At 37.2% G+C, this 12,746-nt stretch overlaps 1 protein-coding gene across 1 annotated transcript; it reads left to right on the top strand.

Annotated features, from left to right (window-relative positions):
- LOC18786629 (protein DETOXIFICATION 43) lies at positions 2,716 to 7,034 on the top strand. The gene is made up of 14 exons (XM_020558530.1): positions 2,716 to 2,778; positions 3,012 to 3,101; positions 3,290 to 3,411; positions 3,628 to 4,065; positions 4,187 to 4,380; positions 4,665 to 4,800; positions 4,900 to 4,996; positions 5,135 to 5,235; positions 5,477 to 5,640; positions 5,766 to 5,837; positions 5,998 to 6,114; positions 6,216 to 6,311; positions 6,441 to 6,562; positions 6,680 to 7,034. The coding sequence occupies exons 2-14, from the start codon at positions 3,025 to 3,027 to the stop codon at positions 6,732 to 6,734; spliced, it is 1,791 nt and encodes a 596-aa protein (XP_020414119.1). The 5' UTR covers positions 2,716 to 2,778; positions 3,012 to 3,024; the 3' UTR covers positions 6,735 to 7,034.

Genomic DNA, 12,746 nt, shown 5'->3' on the forward strand with positions numbered 1-12,746 from the left:
TATGAGGAAATATAAGAGAAGGTATTGAAAACTGATAAAATGGGAGTTGTTCATCCACTTCTTAATAGTTTTTTTTTCCTTTTAATGCAAGCATATTAAAGGAGGGGAGAATCAAACTTAACCATCAATGACATGTTTACGCTTCATGAATGAGTATTGAAATGATTCCAATTCCTCTTTTTCTTGTGTTAACTCACACAAAAGAGTATTGGAATTATTCAAATTCCTGATTTCCCTAAGATTTAACACATAACATATGAAAAATTATGTGGATTCTACCTTAAAATCCATAATCGAATTAATATCCTCAAAATCAAAAATGAGATTATCTAAGAGGAGTAATTGATATGATTCCAATGCATTGATTCCCTATCTAAATTCTCTGATTCATACATAGTAATAGGACAAAAATATATCGACCACATATCCATAGCCCTCCATTAATTAAACCCATTCTCATTTATAAGACAGGTCGACTCTTCAAGCAAGGTTCACGCACCCTGTGGCTGTGAGATGATAAATAAGAATTAAGTTTTGTTGGTACGTATTGCTTGTGGTGCCATCAGGGGATTGTAAGCCCAAGGGAACATGCAGCATCCAAGCTGCTTTCGTCGGGAGTCTCTTCCAATTATATAAAAAATTAAAAAATTAAAAAAAAATATTTGGTCACCTATCTTGTCCTGTCTCTCTTCTACATTGTGTTTAGCCATTGTTGTACGAGTTCCCTAGCTTACAGGTTTATTTATACTAATTTTTATTCCTTGCCTAACCGGTACTAGATTCAACTTTTAAGTCTTGCAACTACAAATTTGTTTCACCCATTTATTATATGTGGATTACGTGCCACTTTTAATATATAATTAGCAAGGAATCTTTGCTATATCAAGAACCTTTGTTTGTTCCTCCAATAGGACCTAAACTATGCTGCGGTTATTGTATATCAGGAACCTTTGTTTCGTCTTTTTTTCAAATTTTTTTTAGTATTTAAATTGGTCGCTGATGTCAACTTGTCCAAACAAGTCTTGTCTTCATGCTTGCTCAGTTTCATGGTCCACTTCTTTCCAAACCTCCTTATTTCATTTCTCCTTTTTATGAACATGGTCTTTTTTTCCTTTTTATTTTGTCGATATATTGGTTATTAGTTTTATATAAAGTTAGTTCTTCAATTCTCGAGACATTTAATTATCACAAGACACGTATCCTGTATGCACTCTCTAATTCACCTAAACTTTGTTTGATTCTGACTTGTTAAAAGTATCCCACCTGAAATGACGAAATCTAATTATATATATAAACTATGCTGCGGTTATTGTATAGTAGTGAATATAAAATCACAGATTAGGCATTTTAAGCATTGGATGTTTTCCTTTTCCAAGACATTTGGAATGTTACTTGCCTTGCCAGCTTCTCAATTTTTGTCTAGATTGGAAGGTTCAGATTTACAGTCTGCAAAATTACATACCAAACTTAATTTTTGTCTAGATTGTAAGGGGCCACTTGAGGACGCCCCCCTTCTCCCTCTCACTTTTCTTCATTCCCGGCACAACTTGAGAACGGGGCTGGTGTAAATTATAGCTTCTGCAGTATCATTATATATGTCTCTTTATTTTTTTCTTTGTAACTTTGGTTTTCAATATATGTATGCGTCTCGAAAGTTGGGTGAGAAAAAGAAACATTCATTTTGCTTTTTTCTTTTCTTAATCTCGTTAATTGATAGTATAAACAATTACCAATGGAATGAAGCTTCAAATATGTGAAATCGTTACAACTATATTTGTCTCTACTAAAAGTGTCTTGACGGTATCAAGTCAAGGAAATAGAGGATTTTTGTTGTTGTCACGAAGTGAAGGCAATAGATGATATTAATGCATTAATGCACACAAATGGGGTTGAAGGCTTGAAGCATGCTTTGAATGAAATGCAAGAGGCATGCTGGATATTATGCATTAATGCATACTGAAGCGGTGTGTCTTCGGGAATTTTTTTTTTTTTTTTTTTCTGGAATTGGGATTGAAGAAGAAAAATAGAAAGAAGTTGTTGATTTTTGAATTTTGATTGAATTAATAATTAAAGGGTATTTTAGGAATAATGGTCCTAAATAGTGCATGCCATAGCAAATTTTTTGTTGGTTTTCCACCCATTGTCATGGCAACACAAGGGCAACTACTATTCACATGAAATATAAGGAGAGGAATTTGTATAGAGTTTTGGTGTGGGAAGTGAAGAATATGGCTAGGTATTAAAAATTCTGAATTTTTTTTAATTTTTTATATATTTAAATTGGTTGCTGACATCAACATTAGGTCAGCTTGCCCAAGCAGCATCCCAGCAAGCCTTTGCCGGGGTTGGTGGAGCCCAGCTGTTGCCCTGGGAAGACTTAGGCGCTGGAAACCAGATTGGGGGCCTATTGGACCTCTTGCCCCGACTAGGACCTCCCGGTGAAACTGCTCTTAGTTGAGCTCTTCCACCTCCACTCATGTGGATGTGGCTAGAGGTTCGAAACGCCCAAATACCTAATGAGTATTTGTATAAACTCCCCTCCCGCAATTGATTGTACTTTTTATAATAATTAAAATAAAAAATAAAATAAAAAAGCATGTTAGAGGCTTGTATTTATTAATGAGTCTACAAAACATCATAACTCAGGAAGGTATCACCGACCCCAACTCATGCAACTATAAATACCCCTTCAAGTTGTAGTGTCTTTGTGTCACCTTCTAGGCGTTAGTTCTCAGGCGCTCACATTTTAGCTTCTTCAACATTTGAGCACTTCATTTGGTATATGAGCTAAATTGAGCTTAGTTTGTGATAAAATCATCACACACCACTAGCAACACCAATATTGTCCTCAACTGAACTATCTATAAAGCCTAATAGGTTTCGATTTTTATCACAAAAGGGCATCGGTGATACTAGTAGTGGAACCATTCATTATATGTTGTATTTTATTTAGTCAATTTTCCGATGCGGGACTTATATTCTTCAACATCATAAACATTTTGAACTTGCAGTATCAACTTAAACATGGCTGAGGAGCAAGATTTGCATGCACCAGTGAGCAAGTGGAAGATGCCTGTTGGCGTTTTCTTCAAAGATGCAAGGTCCAGTTTCAATTTTACAATGTTTAATTAGTGCTTTGCTCTCTCTCTCTCTCTCTCTCTCTCTCTCTCTCTCTCTCTCTCTCTTTCTCTCTGGACCCTTTGCTGTATGAAATTAAGGTTGATATGGCCTTCCCTTCTCATTGATTATTAATATTAGTATATTGTTTCTTTGAAATAATTTACTGCAGGCGGGTTTTCAAGTGGGATATTCTTGGTAAGGAGATCCTAGATATTGCATTACCTGCTGCTCTGGCTACAGCTGCTGATCCTATCGCTTCTTTGATTGACACGGCATTCATAGGTCACATAGGTACGTATGCTTGCTTTTGCTTTCTTGATTTTTTGAAGCACTTAAATTTGGAGGCTTCAATTTTTAAGACAGTTATATTTATGTCTACATGTTCACAATAAGATACAATTGTGTATGGTGTTTGGCAATATTGACTAGCTAGTTGATATCGAAATATACGGAGTGATATCTGTTTCAAGTGGAGTGACTTAAAAACATGAATTTGGTTTTGTCTAGGTCCGGTGGAACTTGCAGCAGCAGGAGTATCTATTGCCCTGTTCAATCAAGCTTCAAGAATTACTGTATTCCCATTGGTCAGTATTACTACTTCCTTTGTTGCTGAGGAAGATACTGTTGCAAAAATGAACATGAAATCAGAAAAAGGTGAGCAATTGCAAAAGGCAGACATGCTTGATGACTTGGAAAAAGGGGCTGCTAAACCAAATGGTACAGCTAAAGAAAATGGTAAGCATCTGGGAAATGGAAAGATGGAAGAGGCTTCTGCTGAGGATGATGAGCATGTGGCGGCGGGAAAAGGTGCACCTGAGGCGAAAGGTGAGAGCTCAGACAACGGATTACTTGAAAGCAGTGAAGCAAACAAAGCCATAGAGGAAAATGTTAAGCTTGAGAAGGCAGAGAAGGGTGCTGCTAAAAACAGTGATCCACTAGAAAATGGTACTCTTTCCTCACTCATTCTCTAGCTCTCTGACAGATATGTAAATTGAAACACAGAGATCTAAACATCTTGAATAATATTATCATTGTGACATTTAGTAATTGTGACTTCTTGATTTAGGTTCTAGAACAACAGTTGACAAGCTCCCTTCTGATCTTATGAGCACCAATAAGAAGGAAAAAATCAAGAAACAAAAGCGACATATTGCTTCAGCATCGACAGCACTCATCTTTGGGACAATACTTGGCCTTTTGCAAGCTATATTTATCATTTTTTCAACTAAAGTTCTTCTGGGTGTCATGGGTGTGAAATCAGTAAGTGATTTATATTTCTTATACTAATAATAAACAAATGAAGATGTATACAATTTGAAGATATGGAAACAAATCAATGAGAAAGAAAAATTGAAACAAACTTTCTCCCATATGATCTCTAGAATGTAGAAACGTTTTTTATATACATTTTGTAGTTAATTAAACATTTAGGAGCTCCCTTAACCCAAAAGGCAGGCTTAATCAACTGAACTTATTAACATTTTTTTCACTTTAAAGATCATTATGGAATGAGGGAAATAATTACAGCTCTTGTTATGGAGCAGGATTCCCCTATGCTAGCCCCAGCACAGAAGTACTTGAAAATTAGATCGATTGGTGCACCTGCAGTTCTTCTCACATTGGCCATGCAAGGGATCTTCCGAGGTTTTAAGGATACCAGAACTCCTTTATATGTCATTGGTAGGCCAAAAAACTTACTGTATATAAGTAAAAACCTGTCGTAATCATCAATTCTTCTTATTTCATCGGGTTTATTTGCTTCATTTGTTCGTATTGCAGTTGTGGGATATGGAGTTAACATTGCCTTGGATCCACTGCTCATCTTTGTCTGTGGCTTGGGCATCAGAGGTGCAGCTTTGGCACATGTTCTTTCTCAGTGAGTAGTGTGACCCTTGTCATGGTATTATTTTTATTGTTTCATATTTACAGCTGCTATTGAAGTATAGCTGTTTGTAACTTTAATATGTTGTTTGATTCATCTTTGCTAAGATTAAATTTTTTTTATTCGTTTTAGGTACTTGATGGCGCTGGTACTCTTCATAATCTTGACCAAAAAAATTGATCTCTTACCTCCAAGTATTAAAGATTTGCAGTTTGGTCGGTTTCTGAGGAATGGTAATGAGCTCAATTCTTATATCACTATTGTACTTGCATAAATGTTACTTCCATCCTTCAATAATCCAAAATTGGGAGTGGAGATTCAGTGACTATATTATGGGTGGTGATTTTCTAACAAAGGGAGTGTAAGTGGATAAAAGAGGAGTGGGAAAATCAGCTCTCTGTATTATTCTTACATACGTACATATATAATTCTTACTTGGTTGGCTTTTGTATAATTTTTCTTTATTGGTTACAGGTACTCTTTTGTTGGCAAGGGTGGTTGCTGTGACCTTCTGTGTGACCTTGGCAGCATCGCTGGCCGCCCGGGAAGGTCCAACTCCTATGGCTGCATTTCAGACTTGCCTGCAGGTTTGGTTGACATCATCTCTTCTTGCTGATGGCTTGGCTGTTGCAGGGCAGGTATTTCTTTTTTCTTTTTCTCCATTTAAACATATATCATCTCGAGTGACTTACAGCTATTTTAGTTGCAAGTAAGTAAGCTTCTTACTCAAACAATCTTTGTGTCATTGTCCCCTGCTCTTTAGGCTATTCTAGCATGTGCATTTGCTGAGAAAGACTACAAGAAGGCCATAGCTACCGCAACCAGGGTATTACAGGTACTTCAGTTAGTACACATAGCAGCAGAGGCTATGTATCTATAAACCATTCATGACTTGAACTTTATAACTAACCTACTATTTCTTTGTAACAATTTCGTTACGTTCCACATTTGCAAAAACAATCATCATTTTAATTTGTGGAAGAATATTTGTGCAGATGAGCTTTATCCTTGGTGTGGGGCTTACTTTTGTTGTCGGAATTGGTTTGTACTTCGGAGCTGGAATCTTTTCTAGCGATGTCAATGTTTTGCACCTTATAAGGATTGGCCTCCCGGTATGTAATTTCAGCTCATCTAAAAGCTCTCTCTTTCTCAATATATATATTTTTTTGAATAATGAAAGAATCGTTAAACTAAATTGTTTTCTATCCATCAGTTTGTAGCAGCCACACAACCGATCAATTCACTGTCTTTTGTCTTTGATGGTGTGAACTTTGGTGCATCTGACTTTGCGTATTGTGCATACTCCTTGGCAAGTCTCTTGTAAACCATTTACCACACTATAAATGATACTACTAGTTTTGCAATTGATGTTTCTGAATTCTCTTTTCACAAATTGTGTTACTAATTCTTCAAAATCAAATTCTCTGCTCCTTCTCAGGTTCTGGTGGCCATAGCAAGCATTGTATCCTTGTTCCTTCTCTCCAAATCCCATGGTTTCATTGGAATTTGGATTGCTTTAACCATCTATATGGCGCTGCGTACATTTGCTGGTGTATGGAGGTAATTATCATTTATGTACTTACGTTTCTTTTATCAATGAAGGAGAGATTCGAATTTGAAACCTCTTCCAACACTCGGCACATAATTAGTATCATCACTAGACTATTACATTTGCAGGATGGGGACTGGAACAGGGCCTTGGCGCTTTCTCAAGGGTCGATCAACACCATAGGTTTCATCAGTAATACAGCAATATTACGACAGTGCACTCCCATGATTAATTTTTTGCCTTGTCATCTTTTTGTTACTGTTATTCGTTACAGTCATAAAAACTCAACTTTCTATCTGCAATTTTTCCTCTTTTTGTGTCATGGTGACCTGTCAAGGATGTTGGGTGTTTACATATGATTGTAATAGTCTATAACTTCACAGTCATTGTATTTGGGGAATGAAATGAGACAACCCCCAGTTTTTACTCTCTATGCTTTACCAATAATAAAAAAGGAAGCAAATATATGGTTCCAACCTTTCTGCATCTGTCTATATCATTTATGTTAGTTATTTTGCAAAGCCAGCTCTGAGCTAGTAGAAAGATCCCCATGCAATAACTCTAATGACATGCGTGATAAGCATGTTATTCTCGTTGTAACTAAGTTTTTTTACTGAGCGAGAGTAGGAGATGCACTGCCATGGGCCCCAGCTCAATGGAGCCCCAATTTTTTTGTTTTGTTTTTGTTTTTAAATTTGAGGTCCCATTTGTTATTACCACTTACATAGATAACTGCAGTATTGTTGATAGGTTGACTCTAGCACCCATGGTTTAGTGGTTTTTTAATTTCATTCTAACTCAGGTTCAAATCCTAGCATATATGTAGTGTGTATGCATTTAGCATATGTGTGTATGTGTTTAGTAATCATATATGTAGTGTAGTGTGTACATTCTCTCTCTTTTTATCTCTCTCATTGCATGATAAGTTTTACTTGCTTAATTACTTTGACCAACTAATATGTTGGGAGAGAGACAAGCCAAATCATATCTACGAGGAACGACCCTCTTCCTAGCTACAAATCATTTTGAAAGAAGGATAATTAATTAGTTCTTTATTTATGACATTTGCTTACCTACTTAATGAAGGGACACACCAAAAAATATTTTAATTCTCTCGCCCTTACTAATTCTTACCTACTTAATGAAGGGCACACCAAAAAATAATTTAATAGATTAACTACAATAAACTTTCCCAAACTATGGGAGAAATTATAAATTCATACCCAATGTATATTGATTGGTTAATTCCCATTTTTATGTTGATGCAGCATAAAAAGTTTTAAAAAACTAATAAAAATGAATTTCTTTAAAAAATAACTTATTTTTATTTTTATTTTAAAAAAACATTTCTCTCTCTCTCTCTCTCTCTCTCTCTCTCTCTCAGCCCCACGAACCCAGCCATCCAACCGCCTTCCCCCGCCACCCAGTCTCTACACCATCTTCTTCTTCTCCGGCGTTGGCAAGTCCGGCTTCGTCGCTCACAAGATCTCCCAAACCCTCATCTCCCTCGGCATCTGCTCCGACTTCCTCTCCCCCCTCGACGCCCTCTAAAAGCAACATCTTAGAGCTCTTTACCAAGTCCGGCACCACCGAGGAGCTCCTCCGCTTCGTCCCCTGTGCCAAGGCCAAAGGGGCCTTCCTCATCTCCGTCTCCTCCTTCGCTGGCATCCCCCTCGCCATCGTCTACGACATGAATGTGCATTTGCCCTTGGAGAGAGAGCTATGCCCCTTCTATTTGGGGCAGGTCACCTCCACCGCCATCCAAATGGTCTTTGTGATAACCATATTGTCCAGGTCAGCTGGCAGCTTGAGATTGTTAGAAGAGCACATGGAGTGCACGCGTTCTAGTTAGAGTTGTTAGTAGAGTCTGTTAGTTTGTTAAGCTTTGTTTACTTAGTCTCTATGACTGTTATCAGATATATATAAGCCCATTTTGCTTTCTGAAACCCCATTTTGCTGAGGAGCGTAGGCTGTAGTCAACTGTCCATGAGCATCATTCTCTTCACAAAAGGTGGTGAATTCTCCTTCACGATCAGTACGTAATGCTTTAATAAACACACCAGCTTCTTTCTCAACCATAGCTTTAAACTTCTTAAAAACAATTATAGCCTCAGACTTTTACAGATAAAAAGTACACCCAAGTCTTCTAACTGAAATCATCAGTGAAAGTTATAAAGTACCTCTTGCTGCTATTGGAGATAAGATTAATAGGACCACATATGTCTAAATGGACCAGTTGAATGATATATGAGGAGTTCCAAGTGCTCTTTTGAGGAAAAGTATTACGGTGTTGCTTCCCAGTCATGCATTCTTCACAAATTTTTTAGGGAGCTTGCAGCCTAGGTAATCTAGTATCCATATGCTTTTGTTCCAAATTTTTCAAACCATTAAAACTTAAATGTCCATACATATAATGCCACAGCCAGCTTGCATCCTCTTGAGTGGTAGATTTGAAGCACTTAGGATCATCACATGAGGCCTTTGTTTGCAATGAAAACATCCTGTTTGGACCCTTCTCATCTTCTATTATACATCCTGTTTGGACCCTTCTCATCTTCTATTATTAAACCTTTCTCATGATGATGGTTCTGACACACATTCTTTTGAATAAGAATAGCAAGTCCCTTTTCTTGCAACTGACCAAGGCTAATTAGATTGCTCTTCAGTTCAAGTACATAAAAAAAACTACAGAGATGCAGAACTTTACCCCATTTACTTCATTGTTGATGTTTCCTCTCCCTTTGACACATAGGCTAGAATTGTCTCCCAGCTTCACCTTCTCTATGAATGTTTCATCAAGTGTTGCAAAAAGCTTCTCGTCTCCACTCACGTGGTTACTGCATCCAGAATCAAGATACCATAGCTTGTTGGTGGTATCTTCTAGCATATTTACATCAGACATGAGTACCATCTCTTCTTTAGCTTCAGTAAAATTTGCCGTGTTGTCATGCCTCTTATTAGGGCACTCATATTGAAAATGCCCCAATTCATGGCAATTGTAACACTCAATAGCCGACTTATCAAATGATCCGTGTCTTCCTCTTCCTCTTCCATGACCCTTTCCTCTCGCAGGTGAGTTATTTTCTTGACTCACTTTTAGCACTTGTTCCTCCATTACATGGCCAATAATTCTTTACTCATGCACAAGCAGACTGCTTTGCAATTCATCAATTCAGAGATCATTTATCTCGTTAGATTCTTCAATGGAACAAACCACATAGTCAAATTTTTGTGTCATTGACCTCAAGATCTTTTCAATCACCACCACATCACTCATCTTTTCTCCATGGATTCTCATCTTGTTGCTGTGAGCACCCTTGCAAAGTAGTCATTAACTGTTTCTTCCACCTTCATGTGAAGCATCTCAAACTCTTTACAAAGTGCCTGCAACTGTGCACACTTAACTTTAGTTGTGCCTTGATACTTCTTTTTCATCGAATCTCATATGTCTTTTGCTGTGTCCCTCACCAGGATTGTCTCCAAAATGGCTCGATATATGGCTTGGAAGAGAATTATTGGTCTTCAAGTCCTTCATAATCTTATCTTCTAAGGCCTTGAGTTGAGTTGCAGTTAGAGCAGTTCCCTCAGCATACTGTGTGATCCCATTCTCCACCAAGCCCCAATGCTCTTTGGAGCACAAGAAATTCTCCATAAGCATGGACCAATGATCATAATGCCCGTCGAAACGTGGAATAGCTGGTTGCACAAAATTACTTCCTTCTCCTGCCATTGCTTCTTGCTGCTACAAGTCAAAAGCTGCTGCTTTCTTCGAATGTTCAGGCTCTAGTGAGGAGCTTTGATACCAAATGTCAATTTTCTAGAGTTCTTAATTTAAAGTAGGGGTGGGCACGGTTCGGGTTGGATCGATTTTTGCCTCAAATTAGAACCAATCCTATACTATTCATCCGATTTGGTTCGGTTCAATTTTAATTAAGACAATTCAAAAATTGTCCAGTTCGGTTTTGAACCGAATTATAAAAATTATTTTTTTAAAATTATTTTTTAATACAATTCTCAACTAAAATATTATTTTTTTTTACTTGAAAATTAACAAATTATTCAATTTCATATAAAAATAAATATTAAAGTTAGAAAAGAGAGATATTTTGAAATTGAACTTGGATAAATATTAGTTTTTTCTTTTGTTAAATTAAATATATAGCATTAAATATAAATATATATTGAAATTATATATTTTTTAATTTGACCGGTTCAGTTTGGCCCAGTTCGATTTTTGAAGATATGGAACCGGATCCAAAACCGGTCCGGTTCGATTTTTGACCGATTTTTGACTTTTTGGTCAACTCGATTTTTTTTCCTGTTTGAATCGGTACTGTTTGGCTCGGATTTTCGATTCGTCGATTAGAGTGCCCACCCCTAATTTAAAGAATGATCCATTAGGAGGAATAAAATCATTCAATGAAAGACATGGCTTAAATAGCCTTACAACTTGAAACTAACGGAAAGATAATAACGTGCAAAATTCCATGACCAACAATCCCTAATATTATGGGATTCTCCTAAACAAACGTTCAACAAGCAAATACCATTTTAAAAGACTTTCAAACCTAGCTAATTTCCCTAAACCTTAGGGAGTTATTCAACAGAAATATCAAATACTTTAAGTAAACTAACACTTTAGCACCTTAACATCTTGCCCGTGAGCTATGGTGGTGGAAGAGTAATAAGACTATGCGAAAAGTAGATGAAAACATCTATCAAATACCAATGCCATATCACATATGCATTCAAATTAGTCCCTCCTGTTAGAGTTTTGTGAAGAATAGTGGAGAGAGCAAAGAGAATACACCAAGAATCTATTCAACAGAAGCTTTGTATTTCAATACTCTGATCAAAAAGTGCAGACTCTGTGTGTGCTATATTTCCGTTAGAAAGACCAGCTCGATACAATTACATGCTTTGTATCACAGCCCTTCATCTAAAACTGCTTTCTAGATACATTACACGTGGCTTGTACAGCCTTTCACTACTCAAGCCTAACACTTGTCATTTTAGTGACTAAGTGAATACACCATTAGCTAAATAGGCTTAGTTACATTTTCTATCAGCTGACTACTTATATTTCAACACTCCCCTTTAAGTTGTGAGCTGATTTCACACCAAGCTTCTCTCTAAGATAGCAGAAACGATCTTTAGCTAGAGCCTTTGTAAAAATGTCTGCTAGCTGCTCATTCGTAGGACAATAGATCAAATCCACAATTCCTTCTTGCAAAGCATCTTTAATAAAATGGTACCTTCGATCAATATGCTTGGTTTTCTGGTGGAACACAGGGTTCTTTGTAATGGCAATAGCTGAGATGCTATCACAGTGTAGTGGTGTGGCCTCTGTTTGAAATTCTCCGAAATCTTCCAAAACAAATCTCAACCAAATAGCTTATGTTGTTGCTTCAGAGGCACTAATGTATTCTACCTATGCAGTAGAGAGTGCAACACAGTTCTGTTTGACTGAAGCCCAAGCAAACACTCCACTTCCAAAAGAAAATACATATCCAGAAGTGCTCTTGCTATCATCCACTGAGCCACTCCAGTCACTGTCACAATAGCCAATTAGAACTGCCTCTTTTCCCTTCACATACTCCAGACCATAGTCAAGTGTTCCTTTCACATATCTAAGAACCCGTTTTGCTGTTCCAAGATGTTTGGTGGTGGGGCAATGCATAAACCTTGCAAGTAAGCTAGTTGCAAACATAATATCAGGTCTTGTAGCTGTGAGATATAGCAGACTTCCAACGATCTTTCTATATTGCTCCTCATTTGTGGAACCACTCCCATCATCCTTACTTAATTTTTCAGTTGGAACAAGAGGGATAGCCACAGGTTTACAGTCACTCAGGCCAAATCTGCTTAACAGGGCTGATGCATACTTTCTTTGATGAAGGAAGATGCTTGTTGGTGTTTGAATTACTCCCATCCCCAAAAAATGGTGCAAGAGTCCCAAATCTGTCATCTCATATTTCTCCATCATATCTTGCTTGAATTCTTCCAACATTGCTTGGTTATTTCCAGTGTAGACTATGTCATCTACATAGATAGACACTATCAAGATGCTTGCTTCACCTCTAGTCTTGACATAAAGGGTAGCCTCACTTTGATTCTTTGTGAAACCACACTCAGCAAAATAACCATCAATTTCACTATACCAAGCTCTTGGCGCCTGTTCAAGCCATATAGAGC

The sequence above is a fragment of the Prunus persica genome, chromosome G2, assembly GCF_000346465.2.
Source record: "Prunus persica cultivar Lovell chromosome G2, Prunus_persica_NCBIv2, whole genome shotgun sequence".
NCBI classification, from domain to species: domain Eukaryota; kingdom Viridiplantae; phylum Streptophyta; class Magnoliopsida; order Rosales; family Rosaceae; genus Prunus; species Prunus persica.